This window comes from Psittacula echo (assembly GCF_963264785.1).
Source record: "Psittacula echo genome assembly, chromosome: 1".
Taxonomy (NCBI): Eukaryota; Metazoa; Chordata; class Aves; order Psittaciformes; family Psittacidae; genus Psittacula; species Psittacula echo.
Genome location: NC_137735.1, coordinates 116,478,813 through 116,504,938, shown reverse-complemented (window position 1 = coordinate 116,504,938; position 26,126 = coordinate 116,478,813). Strand labels below are relative to the sequence as shown.

The window sequence follows — 26,126 nt, the reverse complement described above, 5'->3', positions numbered from 1 at the left end:
TGTAAGGAAACTTGGGGCTCCCAGCACCACAGATAAAGCAGATGACAGTAAATGTTACTAAGTGTGGATTTGTTACTCAAGGGTGCTGCTTTGGGAATGTACAGCTGGGTTGGGACCTTACAGGCTGTAAGAGTCAGACAAGAGGCATTGACAAGGTATTTGAGAACTGGGTGCTTCCTTTTTTGTGAGAGCTCTCATTAGGACTGGATGTGTGGTGGCACCTGTGCCTCTCCAGAGACTGACAGCGTGGACCTCCTGGGGAGTTCATTAGTGAACATTCATGAAGTGGCTTGAAATGAATGGAGGCAGATGAACTGAAGTGTCACTCTGTTACAGAAACCCCATGTACCAAAGGCTATCACTGCTGTCCAAGAAGGAAGCAGCCTGCAGTACCCCTGGCACACCAGCGTGTTTGTAGGCAAGGGTAATAAACAGCTTTTCCTGCAGAGCGTTAGTTGACTGCTCTGCCAGTGCAAGTCAGCAGCATGGAGTAACGCTGAAGGTTACCTTTGAGAGTTCACTTTTCAGTGAACCTTGGCAGCACCTTTGCAGAAGTTATTGTGTAGAGTTGTTACACTGAAGCCACGTTAGAAGCCAGCATTTTCATTGTTCTGTTTCAAGTTGTACACCATCAGGAATGTGCTGGGTGTGTTTAACATGTTCACGTGTTAGAAACTTCTGGTATACGTAAGATTGATAAATATAACCTGTCTTATATTTTAGTCAGGAGGCTTTGCATCCATCTTCAGTGAAGACATGCCACAGGTAAGTTGATGTCGTGCCTTAATAAATATTTCTTCAAGAGTGATTGTGTACTTTCATCTCAGTGTTGTCTAAGAACACATCAGATGGTTGCGTCTTCAGTATGTTCCCTTTTCCCCATGAGGAGGGTTACGTGGTTTTACATGTAAAAAGAAATTGATACCTAAGTTGCTGTTGCCCAATGTGTACTATGACTTATTTAAATAAAATAAACATAATTTAGTCATGGGAAATGACAGGCAAACTTACCTATTGTCATTACTTTGTGTGCATGACAGAAGCTGTATGCTCTGCATGTGTGTACTCTGTGTTGTACACAAACCCAAATGCATATTCTGTAAAATCCTGAGACCTATGAAATAATGGCAAAATTCCCACTACTTTGAATGAGGCCAGGATCTTACCCCATATGTTGCTTACCATTTTTCTGAGCATGAAGAACCCATCATAGCCAAACTACAGTTTGCTTATTTTTGTTTAACTATTCCAGAGCAGAGACCAAACGAGCAAGGATGAAAGCTTCAACATGTTGCATGCTTTAATTTGTAACAAGAACTTTCTTGTTACTCTCATTCACACCCTTGAAAAGCAGAAAAATTTCTCTGTGAAAGACAGGTATAGTATGATTATGCTTATCATCTTCAAGACAATTAGCAGGAAAAAACAACATGGATTTTAGCTCACAAATGTAATTTCTACTTCTTGCAAAGCAAGCTTGCCTTACTCCAGAGCATTTTTCCATCTTCTCCATCTGCACACACTGAGGAAGAAAAAACATTAAAACAAGCTATTAAAGAGAAATCAGAATGTTTGTACATGTAAACAAAAAGGCAAAGGAGCAGGAAAACTCACTTCAAAACTGTAAACACTTCCTGCAGTTAGACCAACAGTTGCACAGTTTAGAAATGTTCTGTCGCTGAAGCAGGTGTTATTCAGCAGAATTACATTTAGAGACACAAATTGTGTTTGAAAAATAATCACAAGAGCAGATGGACTTGCATTTTTTATGTTTTTGTAGAGATCAGTGGACAGTTTCTGTGCCTGAGAAGGAAACTTAGGATATGAGCTGTATTAAAGTGTGTTTTGTTTATTAAAGATGACTTGGAAGAGAAATTCCAATATTGCAGCATTCTCTTTTTCAACTCTTTTTTTTTTCACAGGTGCTTGTTTGCATCCTTCTTGACCATTGCACTACAGACTAAGCTAGTTTACCTAACCCATATTTTGGAAGTGTTGACAAAGGACTTGATGGAGCAATCAAGCAATGTGCAGCCTAAGCTCCTGCTCAGAAGAACGGAATCTGTGGTAGAAAAACTCCTGACAAACTGGATGTCTGTCTGCCTTTCAGGATTTCTCCGGGTATGTGTACATCTTTTCACTATGCAAGATACACAAAGAATATTGACTGATTTCTTCCATAGGAATTGTTAGAAGGAATGGTTTAAAGCCCTCGATCTAACATTTAACATTACTAATATGTGCTTTTCTAGGTTAGGTGACTTAGCTGTCATCAGTGAGGTATAGGAAAAGAGGCCGCCTGTAAGCAATGACAGTATCTTTTCTTTGGCTGAGATTTGGGTAGTTTTGCAATTCTAGCGTATTCTTTTCTCGTGTCAGACATTATTTCAACTCCATGAGATGTATAGCGATCATACTAAAAGATGACACACTTGTGAAAATGCAGCTGTACCTTTCTACGCAAGCTGTTGGAAAGCTACCACATAATGGACATATTAGGAATACCATCCTTTGGAAAACTAAACTTCTTTCCAAACTTTTTAACCCGCAAGCAGCGTTGCAGATTTCAAGAACTGACTTCACGTGCAAAACCAGAAGCTTTTATTTTTTTTCAATTTTACCATTTGTTTATTTTTGTCCACTTGGTAGCACTTCATTCTTGGTTTCAGTACTTGGTTGTGCTTCCTGTCTCTCTTACCAGTGTGATGGTGTTGCACTGTTGGTATCACTCAGATCAGTCCTTGCATTAATACAGCAGCAGAATTGTTGAGGCTCAGCAGCTTTGCACCAGTTTTCTGTAACCCCAGAAGACAGCCAAGGAACTGTCAGAGATCTGTTCTGGGTACACCAGTCATTTTTACAGAGCTGTGCTAGTGAGAGGCTGTAGCCAGACTGTGGGAATGGTGTCACATGGAAACAGATCCATCCTTTCTCAGGTGCTTTTCTGAAGCCTGGGGTTGAGGCTGGAGAGGGAAGCCCTCTTTCACTGAAAGACCAGTGAATGTCCTCCTACAGTTCCCAAGGCTGTTTTTCCAGGGACAGCAAGAGGAGACACCAATTCAGAAAGAAACTAGTTGTTAGCCTGTTTTCTCACCAGCCTGAAAAAGGAAGAAGCAGCTGAAGTATGCATGTGAACACATGCACGTCTCACCCCCCACCCACTCTGGTGGAACCGGGAAGCGTCTGCCAGGTGGAGTAGGAGCAGCTTGTCTGTAGTGTGCTTGTGCACAGCAAGGGACTGTGAGCTTATCTTGTCACACGCTCCAGCTGTCCCTTGCTATTTGCATGAGACTTTCACACTGAAAAGCAAAGGATGGAGGTTAAACAAATAACTGGATAAATCTGCTCAGAGGGATTTGCTTTTCTAATTGCAAGATAGCAACTTAGTTAAAAGGAAGTAATTTGTTACACTTGAGTTTTTTCTAGCTATCTGTGCCCATTTAATGATTACAAAAATAAACATGTTCCTTGCTTTTTCTTAATGTCCTAGGAGACAATTGGTGAACCTTTCTATTTGCTAGTGACAACCCTCAATCAGAGGATAAACAAAGGACCTGTTGACGCAATAACTTGCAAAGCCCTGTACACACTGAACGAAGACTGGCTGCTGTGGCAAGTGTCTGAATTCAAAACAGTGGTATGTTTGCCAGTTTGTGTTCCCTCCAAAACTGGACAACTACAATGTTTTCTTTTTCTGGGAAGCTAAATTAAGGCTCTTGAGCACTAAGGTGATGGTTAAGTACCCAGATAATACAATTGCTATTGCTGACAAAGTTTCAAAATGAAATGGTCTTTAGCTAGCTGGTATTTCACCAATATACATTTCACAAATAGCACTCCTTACTTCACAGCATGCCTTAATTGCCAAAGGTTAGGTTTAATGAAGTCTCAGGGTATTAAAATTCCTTCTTATTTTAAAATGTACTACAAAAATATAAACGTATACTTAAAATTTAAACTAAATTACACTTTTCCAATGAATGAAAGAATGGAATGCAGAGGTTTTGTTTTTCTATTGTATTTACTTGTGGCTAATCTTCAGGCAGCAATAATTTGCTGTGGGTTTCCATGTTATTAGCTCCAAATTAGCAAGGTTACACTGTGGTGAATTTTACTGAGTCGCTTGGTTAAAAACAAGGGATCTGGGAAGTCTGGCTGAGTTTCTGAACTTTACCATAGATTTCTTGCCTTTCTCAAAACAACTACAAAGTGCGTCCTATTTTACAATTATACCAGGAATTCTTTGAAAGCTGGAATTCCCTTACTGATTGTCGTTCTGAAACTGAGAAGGGTTATTGCACTTCAGAGAATGTAAAAATTGTGACTTTTGAGTAGGAGGTCTGAAAAAGGTTTGCAGAATAACCAGAGTACTTTTTCCCCAGAATTCCCAACTGATTTTGAGTCTGAGAACTTAAAAATCTGCATCTCCAGTCATTTCCATGGCTTCCTTGCTTCTTAACTCCTGGCTTCCTGCCAGGGTTACCAGACACACATAGGAGTATGAGAAGTGCGACTGAATAGTGGGCTTTCAGAGCTTGGGAGCAGCAACTGCAATGGTAGGGACACTGCAAGTGCTGGTGGCTTTGGAGGAGAATTTAGTCCTTTTTTGAGCCCATATCCAGAGCCTCAGGTAGTGCTGGAGCTTCCAGGTCTGCCCATCTTGTTTTGTGGGAAGAACCTGAAGATCCTAAGATACCACATACGTCAATAGACTGCGTGACCCTGGAAATTTTGGCTTTTCAGCAATCCCTTGGGCTTGGCTCACTGCGTCACGTAGGAAGCTCGCTGAAATCACAACCTTTCTGTGAAACATTTTCTGCTGAAAGCTCTTGGACTGACAGATTTATGGTCAAATCTTCTTATAGTAATTTACAAAGCTGTTATTGGAAGTTTCATGTGAAGGCGCTTCAAGCTAAGTTACCACAGTTTGCATTTGGAAAGGAAGTTTGTGACTAAAAATTAAATGCATAATATCGTATTTTTGGTTTCCTTGCTTGTGCACTGCATTCTGGCATGAATTTGGAATCCAGGGTAAGTTTAAGTATATGCTATATATATCCATAGGATACAAAACTAGTAGTTATGCAAAGCAACAATTTGCAAGTAAGCTCAATATGTCTGTTACTAGTAGACTATGCAGGAACATCTGGTCGTGTGGAATTGATTGACTTTTTCTTATTTATAGGACAAATTCAAGTTGAGGGAATCGTAGGGGGATGTCTGACTCTGAAACTGCTGAACACTGCCTTAAATACTTTTTTCTAGTGTTATTTCTATGCATGCAGTCACTGATAGGGTCTTGTGGGCAGCCTGCACTGAAGAGGAGACAGGGGAAGTGGTCTGAAGGACTCTGTAGGTGAGGAAGGCTGCAGATGGATGAGGAAGTGAGAGATCAAATAGCCTTTCTCAGACGTTGTTCACTGCCTTTGTATCCCAGCTTTTTAAATAGGAGATTATGATACTGTTACAGGGTTAATAAATCAGCTTTCCCCACTAAGGTCCAGCAGTTTGTTCAACTCAGTTGAGAAGTGGCTGAACGTTCCCTTTAAAACCATCAGAAAAGGAGGGAGGATCCTGCAGTAAAATTACAGAGATGGAGCCCAAGGACTCTAGTTCTGTCTAGAAAGAGAAGCAGTTTTGTTTGGTGTTTTGTATAAGATTTACGCTGGAAAATAAAACTGTACTGTGATAAGAGATTTAAGTGGAACAGCAAGGCTTTCTGGGCTGGGGAAGCAGGCCAGCTATGCACATTTTCTCTTCAAGAATAGCTTTTAACAGAATGCTAAAGTGGAAGGAGTCAGCTTTTCTTCTCTCACTAACCATTTCATGTGCACTGCAATGACATGAAGGACCTGTGAGTATACAGAGAGGGAACCAAGTATTTTCTCCTTTCTTTGGCAGAAAATTTCCACCTAAAGGATTTTGTAAATGGAGTAAATCCTGAGCAGAGTTTTAAAATGCATTTGCACATTTTCTCACTGCAGTTACATTCTGAGTCTTGTAGTATTTTACTGGTATTTTATTTTGCCCCTTTCCACAGACCCACAGAGCAGTACATTAAAAGCTACTTGTCCAGAGCAAAGTATAAAAACAGCCAAATAGCCAAAATGAGGGGGATAAAAAGATACTGAAGCACTTCTGCAGACATTCAATGTCCAGATTTTTAAACTATGTTGGCACTTGAAGACACAGGGATGCATTTGCTAGGAGTTCAACGCTCAAATCAGTGGCAGAGCACAAGCAAGGATGTAGGCATTCTGCATGCAAATTGTGCTTTCAGGATTTGGACTTCAGTTTCAAACCAGCACAAGTAGGATACAGACAGGCTCCTAAAAATTAGGGGGAGGTCCATAGGTCTCCTCCTAAACACTATGCAGATAAAATCTTGGGGCAGGAGAAGGAAGAAGCACTGGACATAGAGAAAGAAGGAAGGACAGGGGAGATTTTCTAAATTTCAGGCCATTTGTAGGAAGGAAAAAAAGAGAACTGAGAAACATGTTGGTTTTGAATTCTATCAGAGCTGTCCCTTGGCTGGGCCCCATGCCTTTTTATAAAAGGCCACAGACCTCAGGACCAGCAAACCCTGCTGCTGTTATCCCTCTCTGCTGGAAAGGGTCAGATATTGAAGAGAGATGAGCTGCTGAACTAAATACTCAGGCAGAGGAATTGAAAGAAAGATGCTTCTAAAAGCACTGGTCCAGTATGAGCTGAGGAGCTGTTTGGATTCATGCTGTGCTTATATTTGAGTACTGAGAAATAAAACTGCCTTGAAAGAGACTTGGATGTGTCATGGAGCCTTTTCACAGGCTGAGGAAGCAAGCCTGCTTTCTCACAGGCAGACAAGCAGCTGCACCCCTCGGTGGATAATTCACTCAATGACTGATGAAGAAGTGCAGTGCACAGCTGAGTGTTAGCCTTTCACTAAAGTGTTTCATTTTAAATAGAAACGCTGTACAATGCCAGCCTGCCATGGGAGAAGTTCTCAGTGGTATCTCTCCTGTGGAAAACCAGGGGAGACTTCTTCATTTGGTAGACTTGGAGCTTTGGCATTTGTTTGAATAGTCACTGCTTATTTTAAAAAAAGGGATTGGAGCTGTGGAATTCTTTGCTGAAATGAGTTTGCATCTTAGATGGGAAGAAATTATCTAATTCACCTATTCACCAACAGCCTTTTATTGAAAGTGAAGCAAAGCCACGTGGTGGAAGGTTGTTTAAAGTGTGCAGCTGCTTTATGAGTTAAAAGAAGGATGTTAAAAGAAGTGGGAGGGCTGTACGGGAGTAAAGCAGAGACAGGGAACCCAATTTCCTAGTAAGACGCCATGGTTGTGGTATTATTAGGCATGCTTTGTGAGAGATAGAGAAGCTACTAGGAGCATGTGACATATGGGGATTTTCATCAGCAGAAAATGAGACAACAGCCCTCGCTAGGAAGCTGGCAGTGCAGATGTTGGCTCCGGGAGAGTCTTCTGAATTAGATACAGATTGAGTATTGCATGATAGCATTGAGAATACAACTCCTGCTTTGCATAGGCCCTATCTAGCCTACATTTAACTCGTGTTAACTTTTTTCTCATGCCAATTTGTTAGCTGTTCTATAACCTCTTTATGGCTAAGTGTTCTGTTCTGGCTGCTACAGAAGGATCATAAAATCAATCTGATTTTTCCTGTTCATTGTATTTCATAGTCTAGGAGACGGGAGTAGGTTTAAGGCAGTTTCATTGTGCTCTACATCATAGTGCTGTCTCTTTCACCTAAAATTCTCTAACTTTTACTATTCAAAAGTTTTTCTTGTTTTTTGAGTCTGTCTGATACATGGAAATCTGCTTTGTTCACATGCACAGCTAAACAGAGAACAGGGTAATGAGTAAGAGCCCTTGAATATCCCAGATGATTTTTCTTGGAAAAAAATACGGCATTATCACATTTCTTTATTAAACCACATCTCATTTATTTATCTTCTATGGTTATTAATAGCTTTACTAAATAAATCATTGTTTGAAATTAATTTTCAAGAAAACTAAAAATCTGAAAAACCATCTGTAAGCATTGGCTTCAGATGTCATTATTTCTGCCACTGCAAGAGTGAAAAACATGCTTTTTCAAATTTGCTCCTGTCTTTTACCTAGATTCCAAGACTGTTCCTATACAAGTAGTTGCAGATGCTTGCCTGGTGCTCCTTGAGTAGCCTTTAACAATTCTTGCAACCTGTTTTAAGCCTTTGCTGAAGAGCACTGTGACTTTGTGTTGCTAATCACTAATTCTAGTGCATAGTCTCAACTCGAGATATTACTGGGTTGAACTACACGTCCTATAATTTCCTCCTGAATCTTCCCCTAAGTTGACTTGTATGTTCATTTCCTTTGCAAAGTGAGAGAGCTCAAAAAAAGGCCTGATGATGTTTCCTCGTGACTTCCATGTGTCCTCCTGTCATTCCTCTTAAGTGTTTTCTGACCTTCAGAGCTGATCATAAAAGGGCTTTCATAATTCTACAGTAATTTCTGATTCTTTTTCCAGTGCTACACTGTGTGTCTAAATGCAGTGATTGTGACTGTCAGGTTCTGATTAACGGTTTCCAAAGTCAGGATTGTGCTGTCAGACAGGTTAAATCTGATTTATGAAAACTTCAGCTACAGAGGGAAGACTTAATAATAATTGGCTGTCCTAGCTTCTCATCAATTGCTACATCACTTAAGATTAATTTCTGCAGGAAATCATATCAGCACAACTGTCTCTCTTGGTTTAGAGACTTTTATGTGTTTAAATATTTCTTCCCATCTGACCACTTCTTTGAGTGGTAAAGTGTTGTCATTATCCTCACATTGTGGATACTTTTCATTAAGGAATTCATAAATGACTAGTATTCCACCTGCATAAAGGACTGCTGCTCTCTTTTTACAGTCCTGTCATCCTACAGTGAGTTGAGTGAGGACGGGAGGATTGTCACATGCTAATAACTGAAGAGGCAGCACATTTATGTGCGATCTCTGTGAGAGCATGTGCTGAAAAGGAGATGCAGCAGAAAAAAAAGACAGTTTCTCTCGACAGTCTGAAAGGAAGAGGAAATTAAGCAGTTACATGAATATTGCAGTGTAGGAATAATGTTAGAAGGAAAGGATCAACTAAAGGAAGGAATGCTTCCAAGGATGTAAAGACAGTTCAACGTCAGTTAAAGTGTGAGTAGCTACTCCAGAAAGATCAGTTTGGAGACTAGCAGAGACAAGGACTTTGGCTAAAATGAGTTTTTCAAAGACAAAATGCAGTTGGTCCCTGTCCACATTTTTGTACTGGAAGACCGTGACCTCAGGGCAGTCAAAGTCAAGGGCAGGACTGCTGTCTGTTCAGTTGGTGTGTGGGCCTAACCAAGCATGACTCCCTCATTCCTGTTCCAATATATTTTTTAGTAATTTTCCGCATGAAATCCCAACCTGAGGCATGGCATCCAGTCTGCTTCTCCTTGTGCAGGCACCATTCCCACATATCTTCTTCTTCTGTTCCATCTGTCCTTTCCATGGACTCATTTTCTCCACAATTAAACATCTTGGTGCCCTGATTAAGTTATTCTCTGTTACTTCAGTTACATCCTATAGTCTTTATTAAACCCTGATCTTCATCATTTTGCAACCCTGTTTTTAATACTCATTTTGCTTCTGCAGAAACCGTAAAGTTAGTTTATGTCTCATTGGACTACTTTTTTTCACCACCAGTGTGGTGTAGTTTCCTCTTTTGCTGGGTAGTAAAGCAGAAAATAGCATTTTACAACTATTAATAACTACCCATTTTTCTAAGAAGAGAGAAAAGTTTTCCCTGCAGCAACCTGCACAGGAATTCTTTCCTTCACATGACAGCAGGGAAAAAAACATGTTTAAATTGCTTCCTCTTTTAACAATCACTCCTTCACTGAGTCACACCTGCAGTCCTCCCATTTCACTCAAAAGATACGGATTATACCAGAAGTATCCAACAGCCACAATGGTTTGAGTATGTAGATTTTCCTGTGCTTCTTGCAGTCAAGTGAAGGCACCTAAAACACTTGTTTTAATTCTGTCCCAAGACACCTCCAGCAGTATCTCTGTAGCTGAACGGTGATTTCCTGCAAGGAGCAGGCTGTGGCACTGCAAATGATGATTACCAATGCTCTGCACTGGCAGTTCTGTTTTCCCCTGCCTTTTGGCATTTGGTCTGCCTGGTCTGACCTGAAATACGACCTGACTGAAAACATTCCCTGGAGATGGTCACACAGACTCATTGGCACCTTCCTCTAGCCCATACTCACCTTGTAAGCAGCCTAGCAGATGAGTTGTCCCCCAGCTAAGAGCAGCTGTGAGCTAAAGGGCAGGGGTGTTGTAACTGCAGAGGTTGTGTGGGTGTTTGACCTGCAGCAATAACTAACAGAATAAATCACACTTTTTGATGCAGATCTCGACCACTTTGGGTTCTGTCTGCTGCAGCTTGCTTTCCCTTGCCTTCTGCTTCTGCAGTAGCCCTATCCCTGCTGCCTCTAGAGACACGGCTGTATGCAGACACTAATGTCTCCAAGGGAGGTGTATTTTTTTGCACGATACAAGGCACTCCGCATAATCTGCTGGTGTAAATATGCATTTCAGCACTGCTTCCTCTCCACTCAAAATCAATCATGCTTACCATGACAACTTACTTAGCAACCCTATCAGATCTGTAGTTGCTTAGAGTTTTGCTTTTAAGGCACTCATTTTAAATAAAAGACCTGCTTTTTTTAGAACATGCATTGTAGTTTTTCCTGGTCTCCTGTCTTTCTTATTTTGTTGATAATTCACTGAAATACATTTGCACAAAAGCAGAATACAAAATACAGTTTTGGAAGTACATCACTGTGTATCTTTGATCCTTTGGAAACGAGGAATTCTAAATGCTTCCTTGTGTAATTCCTTCATAATCTTCATTTGAATTGGCTTAAATAATAAAAATGCTGAAAATCTCTCAGGTTTGCTGTCAGGAGTTTGTAAGTTTCCCGTGTTCCCTGTAAGTCAAACGTGTTTTTTTCCAGACAGTGAACATTATCTTTGAAAAAATCCCAGAAAATGAGAGTGGAGATGCCTGTCAGACAATCCAAGTTAATGTTCTGGACTGCGACACCATTGGCCAAGCCAAGGAGAAGAGCCTTCAGGCGTTCCTTAATAAGAATGGCTTTCTCTATGGTCTTCAGCTGGATGAAATTGGTCTTGGTAAGAGAGTGTCACTGTGTTGTATTTTCATGGTGTTCGCTGGTCTATCTGTGGAGTTTTCCTGTTAGGAATTGCTACTGTTGGCTTTGATTTCTTTTTTTCTAGTGTTTAGGCAGAATATAGCTTTTGTAAGGAATTTATAGGGAAATACTAGATCATTTATACTCCCACTTAGAACACTGGAACTGCATCTGCTTCGCTTCTGCAAGGACTTGAGTATGCAGTTGACAAACATGTTATTTACATGTATATTACATATACATGTAATGTATATGTTCCTTTTCTGGGTTAAGTAAGGTGGTCCATCCACCTCAATACAGCTGGTTGATAAATTCTGTCATTACTGACAGATCTTACGATGGCACGTCATGATTACCAAGTACTTTAGTCCCTACCTGCTATCCCTCCTACCACCGTTCCTTCCAACAGGCCTACGTTTCCCTTGATCAGGAGAACTTGCAAATATAGTTTATTTACAGCCAGATTAGGTTTATATAATAGCTCACAAGTGACTCCCAAGGATACGTACAGTATCTACAGAAGTAAATTAGGCCATTCCAGCAAATCAGTTGAGCCATCATTTCTTGTTGGGTTTTCAAGAGCCCAAGGTCAGGTAAAAGCCTGAAATTGCCCCCATGCCGCTTCCACATGCTCCAACAGGAAATCTAACAGTCTTGTACAGTCTGTACAGTGGCTTGTGAAACCTTTCTTCTGGTCCCAATGTGGCCGTAACACCAAGGCACACTTGTGCAACAGAATAGCTAGATCACATGAAAGCATCTCCAAAACTTCTGCCTTGACCAAGACAAAGTGAAGCACCAGTGGTGGAAGCCACCCAGGCTGTTATCCCAGAAAACAAATCTGTAGTGTGGGAGTGGAAAACCAATCTCGTGTGACCTAGCACAAGGACAGAGAGAAACAGCTCAGTTGGGAGCCACTGGTCCAAAAATAATTAGGTGTTGTTTTTCTTTACAAACATCTGTGCAGTGAGAATGCCATTAGAATGTAATTGTTTTCTGTTGCTGTCGTACTGCAGAACTGGTGTCTGAGGAGCAGCAAAGAGAACTGTTAGATATTGATGGTTCCTCTGAGGTGATGGAGGATGGGATAAGAAAGCTAAATACCATCGGTCATTACGAGGTAAGCATGGAAGCCATACCAATGAATCAAAAAGCAGTTTCTCCCCAGCTCCAAAATGCTGTCTGCACAGAAGTATCTTGATTGATCAAACTGTTGAAGAAACAGCTGAGCATCATCCACAGAAGGAAAGAGCTGTGTGACACACAACTTTCTTGCCAATGGGTCATATGTTCTCTGCTAGTTTTCAGAGGTTTGCTTGCTGCAGGGTTGTTTGGTTCAAGCATACCAGGTAAACTGTTACTGCCGTTGAGCATTTCCGTTGCCCATCTAAGGCGTTTCCACTGACACTAGTCAAAATAGAGGGTGATGGGCTGAGGTAACATGTTCAGCAGATGATTGGTCTCAGATGATATGGGACCTCACATTTTGATGCTTACAGATAGATTTTAGAAATCAGGTTAGCATACTGAGTGCTTTTAGTGAACATTTTGTGCCTCGTTGTTGAATCTGAAAGTCTGGCTCTTAACACATAGTCAATTTTTATTTAGTTAGAAGTTTTTCTGATAGGTGTGTGACACGCAGTGCAGTATGGTGCTGAGAAACCTGAGCCAGCTTCGAACACATTGCTCTCTGTGTGAGCAAATACAGTGCCATCCACAGAGAGAAACAGGGGCTCCTAGCAGGAATGTTTGTAGCTTGAGCAGAGCACAGGGCTGCTCAGAGATGGAGCAAGCACATTTGGAGTTGCTTGACAGACAGATTTCTGGAGGCATTTTTTGCTTTCCTTACCTTCCGGTGAGGCAGCAGTGAACCCAGGTGTTCTGAGTCACCATCCAGTGTCTTAAATACAGCTTGTCCTGTGCCTCTCTTGAATCTTGTCTATAGATTAACGTGGGACTTCCTCCACTCTGTTTGTAAAGATTCTGTACAAATTAAGACATTGCAGCAAAGGTCAAAGTAGATCTGAATCTGATTAGATATTTGAACTTCTGTCTAATGTGGTAGTACCCCCTCTCTTTACTACAGGCAGCTGTTGCAAGTGCTCCCTGATTTTACCAGGCAGCTTTCTGCACTTCCTGAGCTCATGCCATGCCATGCCATGTTGAAAGGGTAAAAATGGCAAATGGGTCTGCTCCAGTTGGTCAGTGTCATCCCTGGGTATCTTTGTACCAGCCCTTGTTTTCGTCTGAGGCTTCTGCAGGCAGATGCAAGTTAGGTTGGAGGCTCAGCTGTTCTTGCAAAGCTGTAACTACACTAATTATAGCTTAGCAGCTGCCTCCTAGAAATTGTGCTGGGTATCTGTCTCTTAGATATTTCAGTTCACTTTTTCTGACACTGACAAACATGTTAGGCAGAAGCTCGGTGACATTTTAGGCAGTGGCTTAGTGGCAAGTGTCAGCCATTACCATATATAGTTTATTTTCTTGTATGTATGCATATTAATACAAAAAGGAGCATAAAGGTGTCCAGTTAGCCTGACAAAGGAGCATTTCATGCACAGTATGAGGGTGGTAATGTTGCCTGAAGAAATTCCAACTTACATTTCAACAGTGCTTGAGTTTTGTGGCAAGCCTGACTTTTTTCCTTTTGTTTACCAGACTTAAATGTTAGAAAGGAGCCAGGTTTTTGAAACTGGGAAGTACCCTCCAATCTTTCTAAGGCACTGGGGCATGAGGGGTGTGCTGTAAGGGTCCCAGAATCACCAGTCACTCCGGAAAAAGCAGACTTAGTTTCTATGTCGATTTTAAAATGTTCAGGTAGTGGATGTTTGCTTTTTTGTGTAGTGTTTCTGAGGGGAAACAAATCCACTGTACTCTTATTGGACTTTCGTGTGTCTCTGACTTATGTACTCCTTTTGTTCTAACTTTTTCCTCCTGGTAGGGTTACTGATGTGATTATTTATGAGGTCTGCAGTATTTGCCTGAGAATAACCACAAGCCTTGACAAGAAAGTTGCTGATTATCATGATGTCCTATTTCCCACATGAGAAGAGAGCTAGAGAACCACTTTCAGATCTGCTTTCCAAGTTAGAGGTCAATTTCTCAATCTGTATCTGCGTTGCATGTTCCAGGAGTAGGCACAGCCCCAGATAGCAAATCTGAATGATCCCGGGAGCTCACTGACAAGAAATGAATTACAGGGAGGACAGCAGGCCTGGAGAACAAGGAAGAGGGGTAGAGCCACACTACTACATCTTCTGTTTTGCAAAGTAGCAGTACTCCATGTTGTGTGGATCTGAACAGATCTCCCCCCCTCCCTGTTTTTCTCCCTCAGTAACACACCTGACAAAGTAAAGATGTTTTGAGGTGCCCATGGGAGCAGCCCACCATCAAAGTGATAAAGGCAGCAGGACATGAAAAGAAGGGCTTTTTTTTGATTTAATTGGATCACACTGAAAGAAACAGCAAGTATGGCTGCTGCAGGAGTGATAAAGAAGGGAAAGCGTACTCCACTCAATGCCAAGAGCATAATTTATCCCAGAAATAAAACCTGAAGTGGGGGCTGGGATCATGGCTGCACTGCACCAACGCCTCTGGTTCCTGGAAGGAAGCACAGTTCTCCCACTGAGCTCTGCCTGTCTCCCTCAGGACAGGAGCCAACGCATTTCAGCATCGAGCTTCTCCCCTGCTTCTTGGAGAGGGAGTGGAGGGCGCGTATTGCCCACGTTGCTGTGGGGTAGGGTGAGCCGCTGGGTAGCTGTGTTCCTGTTTACCTATCTTCGGGACCATGTAGGAAGACTCTCTGGGTTTGTGTTACTTCACAAGCCAGACTTAGAGCATATTCTCACTTGTAGTGTGTTTTAAAGCACTCTGTGTTATCTGAAAGAGCTTTTGGAACACTGTGATAAACGGAAACCCTGCAAAAAGTCATACTTATAAAATAGATTGCATTTGCTTTCCAGGAGCGAGTGTAAGTGCAGATTTCTTTGGCGCGAGACACAGCTCTTGATAGAGTATCTTAATGTTAAAACTGGTTTCTTCCACCAGGCTGGCTGCCAAGGTTTAAAAAACACTTAAATTATCTTGGCAGAGATCCCTTGCTAGGACTGGCCAGTTGTTTTTGTAATTATAGAGGGAAGTACACAGCACTTGGCAAAACTCAGCATTTGACAGCAGAGCAGTGGTGTAGTTCTCAGTAGGAGCTGGTTTTGCGTGACTCTGATAATAAAAGCGTGACGTGTCAGTTTCTTTTAAAGATAATAGTTACTATCCTGGCAGCAGTGTACAGTCAGGGAAGGAGGGGGTTAGATTTTTCCTAGAAATCACCAGGTAGCTTTATTCAGATCTTCACCTTACAGTGCACAGGGCGTAAGTATTTTGCTGAGTTTGAAAATAGCTGGGAGCACCAGGCTGGACCCTAAAATAGGGCATGGAGGGAATGGACTGAGCTGAAAGAAAGGGGGCCAGAGGAGAAACCATCCTTGTGCTCCCCTCCCGTCCTCACTTTCCTGTAAGATCCTATTGCTCTGGAGCCAGAGAATTCAATCAGGGCAGTCTGTAGAAGCAGCACGAAGCAGTATGTGAAAATGAAAATGTCCAAGTGGGGGCTGAACCAGAAAAAACAAAGAAAGAGAAAGGTGTTAGAGGCCGGTTTGTTGGAAGAGCTGCCTGCACGCCTTGCCAGGTAAGGCTGACAAACTGCAGCCCTGGCTGCCTCCTGAGAGCTGCACACACCATGGGGAAGGCGAAGCAGGCTGGCATGCTCTGCGCTGCCACAGACTGAGGGACAGAGGAAATGAAACCAAGGGCTTCGTGAATTCTTCCATTTCAGTGTGATGTGTTTGGTTTTTGCTTTCAGATTTCAAATGGAGCAACCATAAAAGTCTTTAAAAAGAAGGTGACTACCCGATCAGGTAACAAAGGAACTGCAACTTATTTAATCTTGTGCGGAGAATGGGCTGGGAATGCAGAGAGCTGAGCTGCGGCAGGTTGTATCTTAGTCAGTAGGAGGTCAGAAAAAACTGGTACTTTGATGCAGCTGAACCAAATGAAAAGCCATGTTACCCTGGCCCTGTGCATGTGGCAGGCACAGGGGTAGTGGGAAGAGGAAAGAAGGACAGAAAGACAGTTGTCAGCAAATGAATCTTAAAAGACTTAAAGATATAGACTCATAGGCAGGAAAGCAGGGCAGGGAAGCACAGGTGGCACCGACAAGACAAACACAGGGAACATGCCCTGCTCCAGTGCCTGGTGGTGTGCATCATGGATACAGCGGTGTGCTGTCCAGAGACATAACAGAAAAATACAGTTTTGGAGCTTTCCTTATTCTCCTGGTTGTGTTTCTGAAAGCTTTTACTCTGCTGTCTCAACAGCATGTCAGGAGTTAAAGGGTGCTTACAAGGGGTCAGTTCATCTCACCTACCCCTGTGATGCTGGTTGCTCCCACCCCAGTTGTGACTTGGGGAAGGTGGACTTTCTGTAGCCCTTGGGGAAAACAGACACTCCTAGCATGTGATTCACCATTGAAGTGGACATCTAAAGTTAGGAGAGATGTGTCCCTGAGGTGCAAGTCACTGAGATGGCATTGCTCTTTCCCTCAGCAAGAACAGAGCTGTCTGTTCTCAGCCATTGCTTTCACGCCTGACCTCAGCCTGCCTGCACAAAGTACTCTTAGACTAAAGCAATGCAGTCATCTCGTGTGCTCTCTGTTGTCCTCCTTTCAGAGGAGCTGCAATTTGCTGCCAGCTTACTCCAGCAGCAGATGATGATGCCCTAGCTTAGTGGTTAGAGCTACAGGCTGGCACTGGGGAGGTGAGCAAGGACGTGTGTTTGTCAGAGGCTTCCCCAGACTGCAGGCAGGAAAGCATGATGCTGAGCCTGCTTGCTCGGCATCCTGGCATGAACAGCCCAGAGCCCAGCAGAATTCACAAGCTTGTAGCTGTGTGTTTCGTTAATGCCTGTTTACTCTCTCCTTTCTGTTGTTTAGATGTGGACTACTCAGATGAACACTGTCATTTGGTGAGTTCAGTCATTACACTGTTAAGTGGGGGATTTAATACTGAGCAGTATTTGTTATCTGTGTAATCTCTTTAATCTCTTCACAACAGATTTTACCAGACTCTGAAGCAAACAAAGATGTGAAAGGAGCAGGTCACAAGGGAAAGCAGAAATTCAAAGTGAAAGAAATGTACCTGACAAAGCTTCTGTCAACCAAGGTAAACTTTAATGGCCTTGATTTGAAGAAGGGCTGATGTTAGGCTTGGCTAGCTTGCCCCAACAGAAATAGAAATTAAAGCAGAAATAACGCAACTTCCTCTACGTGTAACACTGTGCTAAATATGAGTTGCGACCATTTGCAAAGACAGACACAGTTTCTAATGCTAGAGTTCTAAAACTGTCCACTACTTACACTACCTGCTCAGTAAGTACAACCTTTCTCCTCAGGTAGAAGAAAAAAGATAGTTATTGAGCTTATAGAGAATGAATTTTGCCAATGGATCTCATGGGGTGTGAACAATCCCTTCTGGAGAGACAGTTTAGAGTCATGAGTCTCCTGACTTTCTACTAGAATTTGCCCAGCTTAGAGACAACTTCCAAGACCTGAGTTTCACAAAATACTGGTCATGAAATTAAGTCTTCTAGGGTCTCAAGCATCCAAAGTGACTAGATTAATTTTAAAAGCAAGGTCCTTAGGATTTGTAATACAATTACCTTATTTATACAATACACATTTTGTAGGAATAAGCTCTGATCACTGCCTCCAGTTTCTGACTTACTCAAAAGGGTTATAAAACTCTTTGCAAGAGTATGTTAAAATATTAATCAGTGCACAACACTGAGAGCTCTGTGATACAAGAGGCTAGAAGGGATGGTGATTATGGCCGCCTTGCATTTAAAAATCTATCAATCATTATTTCAGACTGGTCATTTCTCATTAGCTGTGGAAAACTAACATAAACCCTTAGGTACTGCTGGAGTAAACCAGTAATATCTTACCATGGAAGACTGGAGTACAAAAGAAAAGATCAGGCTGTTAAGAAACAGCCCTTTTAAAAGGTTTTGAATTAATCATTTCATTCTTCAAAGTAGAATAATGCTGCAAACAACAGTGCTGTGATATCCTCACTGTGAAATTCCACCCATGATGCATGCTGCACTAAATGAAATTGCATAGAGCTATGTCTCTCTCTGTCTCATCCATACATGAACACAGAAGCAATTGAACAGTTTGTAACATGAAATGAACTTGCCCGTAGCATATCAAGGCCCTGGGGTACACTTGAATCCTTCTTGCTGAGAGAAGACTGAGCTTCAGAACAGATGTGAAGAAAAAACCACAAAACAGTGTTCTGCTTTGTTTGTCTCTACTTATAAATACTCTGTGATGATGTCAGTGAGTCCATCAGAAACCAAACCCTTGCATTTGTGAACCAAATAGCTTCACTTCTGGATCAGAAATGCCCATTTTTTCAGTTCTTCTCTCTAATAGTAGTGCCTCTGTATGCCACCCAAAGCCGTTATTCCTGAATTAGATCAAGCGCCACAGTCGCTTGGCTGTGAAGTGTTGATGAGCACATGTGTTCAACATGTGTCACAGATGGCACCATGAAGACCAGTGCCCCAGAAAACTGGTTAAACTTTCGCTCACCTCCCTTTTACTTCAAGTCACAAGTTCCAAATGCCTTTAGCAACAGTGCCCACAGCATCTGAAGAGTTGATGTCTTTGTTGTAATGAGTGATTCCTTCCACCTACGATTTATCACAAAGTTCACCACAGTTCTCATGTTGGTAAAGTGATAGGATGTGTGACATGTGAAAGCAGCTCATTATGGTGTATTTGTAATTTCTTTTTTGGTATTGACTCTCCTGTTTACCCGTAATCCCTGGGCTTGGTGTTTGCCACAAGCATATTATAGTTTCTCTGTGTGGTTACCTTGGGGCATGCTCAGTGCCCTGAGACAAGAAATCCAGTTCTTCGCTTTTGTAACAATAGCACTGTTCCTTTTGTTACTTTTCAGGTTGCAATTCATTCGGTTGTTGAAAAGCTCTTCAGGAGCATTTGGAGTTTACCCAACAATAAAGCACCGGTTGCCATCAAGTATTTCTTTGACTTTCTGGATGCTCAGGCTGAGAGCAAAAAAATTACTGACCCTGATGTGGTCCACATATGGAAAACCAACAGGTATGATACACGCAGGAGTGCATGCACCCTCTGAAAATATAGTGGCAAAGGTAGAACAGGTCAGCTGTCACCAGAAAAGTAAGATTTTTGGCATGTCTGGGTGAAGGTGTGGTTTGGCTTTGTGGATCCCATTAAATTTAGTATGTTGATTTTAGTAATTTTAGTATATTGATAGGACACCGATAAAAACCCCCATAGCTTCCAGGGCTTCTCAGTCTGCATACTGACTTCACACTTAGAAGTACTTGCAGGTTGAGAGCATTATTTAAAGATGGAAAGCTGACTGACTGATGTGTGTGTGCTCCCTGCTCCCTTTGTTCCCTGATCCCATTTTTTAACATGAATAGGAAGACCAGAAATGTGCTTCTTTCCATGAGTGCAGTGTAATTAAAACACCATTTTAAAGCAGCTGTGTTACCTGAGTGGTTAATTTTAAACATGCTTGTTCTTTCTCTGTCTAGTCTTCCTCTTCGCTTCTGGGTGAATATACTGAAGAATCCCCAGTTTGTCTTTGATATTAAGAAGACTTCACATATAGATGGCTGTTTGTCTGTAATCGCACAGGCTTTCATGGATGCCTTTTCTCTAGCTGAACAGACACTGGGGAAGGTAATGCTGCCCTACCATTCTTTTGCTGACTTCTCAATCAATGTCTTTTTCAACTGTATAATGATTTAGGAGATGGATCTGCTGACACTGGGGGCAGAATTGTCTGGTTTAAGCTGGGTTTCCATTCTTTGTTGCTCCTTCTCATAAGACTTTGAAGAATTCACTGGAGTGAACAGATAGAGCTACTAGAATGCCTTATGTATAGTTAACTGCTGCTTGTCTTCTCTACAGTTAGTTTCTGCACAGTGTGTTTATAGAATATGTGGAAGAGGGTGGAAATGGGAAGATCTTAATGAATTTTTAAAGAATTTTTAAGCAAATGTCTAGGAAGTATTAACATTATTTGATTAGTCCAAATTTTGTCTGCTGCACACCAGTGTGCAGGAAGCACACATAGTAAGCTCCTGGCAACTGTAAGAATACTTGAAAGAGCTCTGAAGTTTGAAACAGTTCCTTTCACATGTATTAGCTGCTCCCTTTTTAGATGCAAAATTATTTGCTGGAGTAACAAGTCCAGAAATCTTACATTCAGAAGCTCTTCAGTACATTGTCCAGAACTCCGGGGGTCAGAAATACTTCATTTTTCCCAAGGGTATTTTCCTTTTCTTCGGACCACAGCAGGAAGCATTTGTTCAGGCTCATGCTATGAAGAAATACAGGCTAGAGATTTTTTTTAGCCTAAAAATATGTATATAAAAATGGACTGATTTCGTGTGTGATCTGAACCAACTGCTCATCTGTTAAATAACAAATAATGCGTGTATTTATCTTACTTTAGGAGTGAAGTGTAATGAATTAAAACTAATCACATCACTTAATGCAAAAGCTGCAAATGAGCATGCTCTGTTAAGTTTGTGCTGAACATCCATTGTGAAGTACTGTTGATACAACAGTTCCCGTTAGCCATTTATAAAGGGATGCTGAAACCTCATAAAGGTTTGCAATGCAGTAAACATCCTGTGGCTTTTTAGTACTAAAATGTATTTACTTTCATGATTTTTAGCCTTTTACCTTAAAAGCCTGTAGACACTTAGAAAACAAATATTTAAATCATTTCATCACATAGTGGAAACAGTAGTGACAGGGTATCACATGGCTGTGTCATCTGTTCCCCAGAATTTAAACTAGAGCAGTGACAGGAAACTACCAGCCCCCACTTTTACATTCTGAAAACATGGTTTCCAGGTGGGGCTCCAGCTCCTACCACAAACATCAGCACTTACTTCCTCAGATGAGCCCAAAGCTAACTGGTAGGTCTGTGCTGACCTGAGCTGCTGAAGCCCTGGGGAAAAAATCAGCCCCTTTGGCTGTGCATGCCTGCAGTCAGCTCTCCATGCTCATGAACCCCTGAGTGAAAGGAGTAGTAGGGACCAAAGAGTTTTAGGTGATCCTCCGCTGGGACAGGATCTAGCACGTTACCCTAGGGGAACTTTCCCCAGCACTGCTGTATCCTGTGTTAATTCAGGTGTCAGCCTCAAGCGCTTTGGTTCAGCTTTCACAGTTTTTCAGGTCTGAGGAGCAGTGAGGAGGAAGAAAGAATGACAAATATATCTAAGGGACAAATGTTCATCACTCCTGATGTCAATAGAAATAATTATATGGCAGCTGTCATGAAACACAATGCGCTATTCCTGAGGTCCTGTGTCTGTGGTTCATCTTTATTTCAACTTAGACTCCTTGCATATAACCACTGCAAAGAGAAGTGAGTCACACAGAGAACAGACACAATTAGATGCAATTAACTGTGTGGAGGTGGAACCTTAGGAAATCTGTGCTGTGAAAACTGACAAAGCTTCAAATATTTTCTTTTAAGGAAGCACCAACAAATAAGCTTCTCTACGCTAAGGACATTCCACACTACAAGGAAGAAGTAAAAGCATACTATAAAGCCATCAGGGATCTGCCTCCACTGACCACTTCAGAGGTTGAAGAATTTCTAACTCAGGAATCTAAGGTATGGCTGAGAAGCAGCAACTTCATTTGCTTTCATGGTAAGGTTTTTAAAATCTGACCAGAGCTGTTTTCTGTTTTAGAAACATGAAAATGAATTTAATGAGAATGTGGCCTTGAATGAAATCTACAGATACATAGCGAAATACCATGAGGAGGTATGCATGTCTCCTATTCTTACTTGACCCCTTAATGTCAACTTGCTACCTCAGGCTTGAAAGTTGGGCTTGACAAAGAGCCGGCCTGTGTGAGCCACTGAGTACCACTCCAGAGACAGCCCCTCAGTGGTGCAGCTGAGGCTGCTCCTCCTGCTGAGCTGAGCTGTGTGGGCCCAAGCAGCCCCCACAGTGGCTGGAGCCCCCACCTCTCGGGGTGGTCACAGGCCAAAAGTTTGTAAATGCACCTTTACAGTCACAGTGTGTTTCACAGAGATGGTAGCAGCAAAATTCTCTCCGCAGTTTTGAGAAAGTTCCTAGGTAAGCCTAGACTTCCTGTTGCACTGTGTTTGCAGGGTATCTGCTAACGCCTGTCACAGCCCCTGTGCATGCGCTCCATTTCCCTGGAGATTCAGAAATCAGACGAGACTGTAGCACCAGGGATCTCAGTTTAACAGTCAGTACAAACACCTCAGCGGAGCACGCTCAGCCTTACAGCAAGAGGTGTCTGCTCCTTTCCCATCATAGCCCTCTTATGCTCTGCTCTAATGGTCTTTCTCTTAAAGAAGCTCCAGCTTCCAGTCCTTGCTATTGCTAACAAATCTTTTCTCAACTGAAAGCATTTAGTCACAGTCTACCTCTAAGCAGCTTTGTAAGCAAACCCCTGCCCTCTGCTTTGCATGGTAGGATTCTCCACTCCATTTTGCTCAGCATCCTTAACAGAGGCTGCGTGTGCCTGCGCAGGGAGGCAGATAAGAGCCAGCTGGGGTGTGTTGCCTGAAAGCCTCATTACCACTTCCAGCAGGTTGTCTGGGTCTCCCAGCAACCAGACCTTGCTCTCTTTCATGCTCAGCAGCACAGCATCAGCACTTACTATAATCAGTCAGCTCTCAGTCACCTATTAGCAAGCTTAGCAGTTCAGATCTCTAACATCTCAAATTATCTGGGTTCAGCATCACATCTTCACCTCTTAAAAGATGCTTGGAATGACACTCAGAGTGGTACTACACTTTATTGAGCTCATTAAGATTGTTGGTAGAGGAGACTTCAGAATACTTTCTAAACTTGTTGCTCCTTCATTTCTTTTTTGAAGCTAGTACTAGCTAAACTTACCCCGTTCCCTGTGCTCTTCCTCCTCTGGCTTTTGACTGGAGCAGCTAAACCTCATTCATAGTTCACTGAGACCTCAGTCACTTTATAGAGTTGCCAGTAAAGAGTTTCCAGACAGCAGGAGTGCTCCTTCCCATCCCTGGGCCAGTGCCAAGTGGGCCAGTTAGAGGAAAAGAGGCAGTTTGCCCTCAGATTATAGGGCAGAGGAAGAGAAATAAAAGTTTCATTTGCAGATCTGCTCTAGGCTTAAACTGGAGCACTGGCCTCGCCTTGCACTTGAAGAGATGAACATGTGTTGGGTTTGTTTTGGGTTTTTGCTTGGCTCTGTCATTCTTTTTGTGGAAGTGTTGCAAATCAAAATTACTTGAAAGGAAAACTACCAAAATAAAGTGTTAAAGTCAGAAAAGAATGTTTGCATATAGTCAGGCATTCAGATGGATTTTTCTGCCAGTAGTTGTTAGAATGCAGCAAAGCAGGCTTTAAAAAACCAGCAAGCAAAATAAGCACTGAAAAAATTATTCTCTTCTGCTAATTGTTAACAGATTGACAGCAAACTTGAGCGAGAACGGGGGTTTGAAGATGTCCAGAAACAGCTCCGGCAAGTAAAAGCCTTATTTGATGAAAAGAAAAAATGCAAATGGATTTGAGCAGAGCTCTGACTCACAGCGTCACTGTGGGGGATTTTAAATAAGTGCTGCTGCTCCCAAAACTGTTCTGACTGACTCTATGTACAGGGTTTGAAACATTTGGATACTCTTCTCCACTCTGATCATTCCAAGTAATACCTGCGTTTGGGAGAGAAGTACGGGCAGGGTTACGTATTCAGACATGGGCACATGAAAGCAAAAGTGCATCTAGAGTTGGCAGGGCCAGCATTTTTAGGTGTTTGAACACACAGACATACCTTTTGGTTCCAAAATACTGCCTAAGTGAGCTTTCTGCTTACTTAAAAACAAGCTCATAGAGGATGTGCAACACATCTCATGTGGACTTGTAAGTTGCTTAGCTCTTTTTTTTGTAAGAGAGAAAGCTGATGTTTCACCACATCCTCTTCAGCAGCCTTGACAAAATATGAGGATGAGCTCTGGCTTCAGAATACGGGTCAGCTGCAGTTTCCTTCCTTACAGACAAACGTACACTGGTTCCTGTTTGGGGGGGAAAAAAACCCCACACAAAACAGCACCAAAGTGACACTTGTGACAAGTATGTTTTGCAGAAAAAAGTAGGTCTGAGGTTTGAAGAGCAAATGCCACAAGGCTGGGCTTACCTTCCTTAAGTTAGGAATTTCACATCCAAAGTGAAGCGAACCACTGAGCCTGGGGAGAAGCTTTTGGAGCAAGGCACTAGCCCAGCATCAGTCTGTGTTTACATTTCTACCGTCCCATGCTTAAACAAGCTGTGACACACTCATGAGCAGCTTCACATGTGCAACCTGTGTGCAGCTGCACAGCATCAGGCCACCCCTGCCATTTGATGAGGCAGCTGAGGAGGGCCACACTTTGGTGCACAAACCTGCAGCCATGCTGACTGTCCTGGCCAGTCTTGCCATCCATGTACAAGGTCCTCACAGATCTAAAGCCAGCGTATTTTTTTTTTCCAGGCTTTGTCAAAAAAAAAGTGTTACTTTAATAATATGTGAGACCCGGAGGGCTGGGGTAACCTCTGCATATGAGAAACTGCTACAAATATGAGAGCTGGGTTTGGGGAGGGATGATGGACTCTCTGCCTTAGTCCTGCTAGGGTGGTTTTGAGTCCTGGCCAGTTTAGAAGGAGGGCATCCATTACATTTGTATTGGTGGCTAAAGCCACACCTGCTGGAGAGCAGGTGTGTGGCCATGCTGCTGAGACAAGACTGATGCAGTGGCTACTGTGCAAAAGCCACAGCAGCTCTGGCTCTGCTGCCACATCAGCACAGTCCTGCCCTCCACTACAGAGCTGAAATGGTTAGTTGCTGTGGGCTCTACTCCAGTCACAGGGAGGCACATAAGGCTACCACCTGCCCTTAGATTTGAGGTAAGGTCCTGATGAGCCAGAGCTACCATTCCACAGTTCCCAGAGGGCTCCACCACTGGAGGTGAGTGGCATAATACAGTGGCCCACGGGAGCAGGAATTGCTGTCTCTGCCTTGGTGAGGCTCCTGTGGTACACATGGCCCAGGTGTCGTATAGAAAGCCTGTGCTGGGCTGTGACCAACTGGAGATGCCTACATGGGGCTCCCAGGCAGTGGAGCCCTCAAACCATTTCCTGCTGTGTGCTGCTGCTTTGGAGGAGCCCAGAGGCTGCAAGAGAGCAGAACTGAAGCTGGCTGGTTCGGGTGTGAAGGCCTCCAGAGGCCAGGGCCGGGCCCAGCGCTGGCACACGCTAACCACGCTTTGGCAGAAGCACGACCTCTGTGAACGTGGAAGACAAGGAAACACAAAACCATGTTGCCTACTGGCCTGCCCCCTCCCTGTGACATGATTGCACAAGTTGTACCTCTTGCATATCAGAGAGGGCAGCCACCAACCCATACTGTGATGGCGTTTGTTTTTGTTTTTTAGTTTTAAATTCAAGTCTTACACTTGCTGTTACGTTTACACTTTATACTTGATGGAATGTATGGCTTTGTTCAGGAAACTGCACTATGATGTTGCAGTACTTTCAGCAGTTCTCTTCACTGCCTGGCACAGTATATTTTGGTAAGTTTTAATTCTAATTGGAAAAAAAAACGCCACTCCTAACCCTAACCTATCTTGCCCTCTGTCCTAAAGAAATGGCCCATGGCTTGAGTAGCACTTAAGCTTAGAATACCTGTACTTAAGGGCTTGATTTTTATCATTCTTAACGTACCACTTTAAAGCAGCAAAGAACTAAAGCACAGTCATTCATATTAAAGAAGGGGCATGAGCACATTAATTAC

The 26,126-nt window shown here is 42.6% G+C and overlaps 1 protein-coding gene across 1 annotated transcript in view; it reads left to right on the top strand.

The window, feature by feature from the left end:
• The window catches only part of PLXNC1 (plexin C1), a gene marked incomplete at its 5' end in the record, with an annotated part of 69,703 nt that extends 44,724 nt beyond the window's left edge, over nucleotides 1–24,979 (top strand). Inside the window, 14 exons of the mRNA XM_080619644.1 lie at nucleotides 724–765; nucleotides 1,253–1,377; nucleotides 1,923–2,121; nucleotides 3,491–3,637; nucleotides 11,024–11,201; nucleotides 12,238–12,341; nucleotides 16,080–16,134; nucleotides 17,208–17,239; nucleotides 17,329–17,436; nucleotides 19,240–19,403; nucleotides 19,865–20,012; nucleotides 21,826–21,966; nucleotides 22,046–22,120; nucleotides 23,770–24,979. Of these exons, the coding sequence (XP_080475770.1) occupies nucleotides 724–765; nucleotides 1,253–1,377; nucleotides 1,923–2,121; nucleotides 3,491–3,637; nucleotides 11,024–11,201; nucleotides 12,238–12,341; nucleotides 16,080–16,134; nucleotides 17,208–17,239; nucleotides 17,329–17,436; nucleotides 19,240–19,403; nucleotides 19,865–20,012; nucleotides 21,826–21,966; nucleotides 22,046–22,120; nucleotides 23,770–23,874 (1,623 nt within the window). The 3' untranslated portion in view covers nucleotides 23,875–24,979. The remainder of the gene's footprint in view (nucleotides 1–723; nucleotides 766–1,252; nucleotides 1,378–1,922; nucleotides 2,122–3,490; nucleotides 3,638–11,023; nucleotides 11,202–12,237; nucleotides 12,342–16,079; nucleotides 16,135–17,207; nucleotides 17,240–17,328; nucleotides 17,437–19,239; nucleotides 19,404–19,864; nucleotides 20,013–21,825; nucleotides 21,967–22,045; nucleotides 22,121–23,769) is intronic.
• Between the last annotated feature and the right edge of the window lie 1,147 nt (nucleotides 24,980–26,126).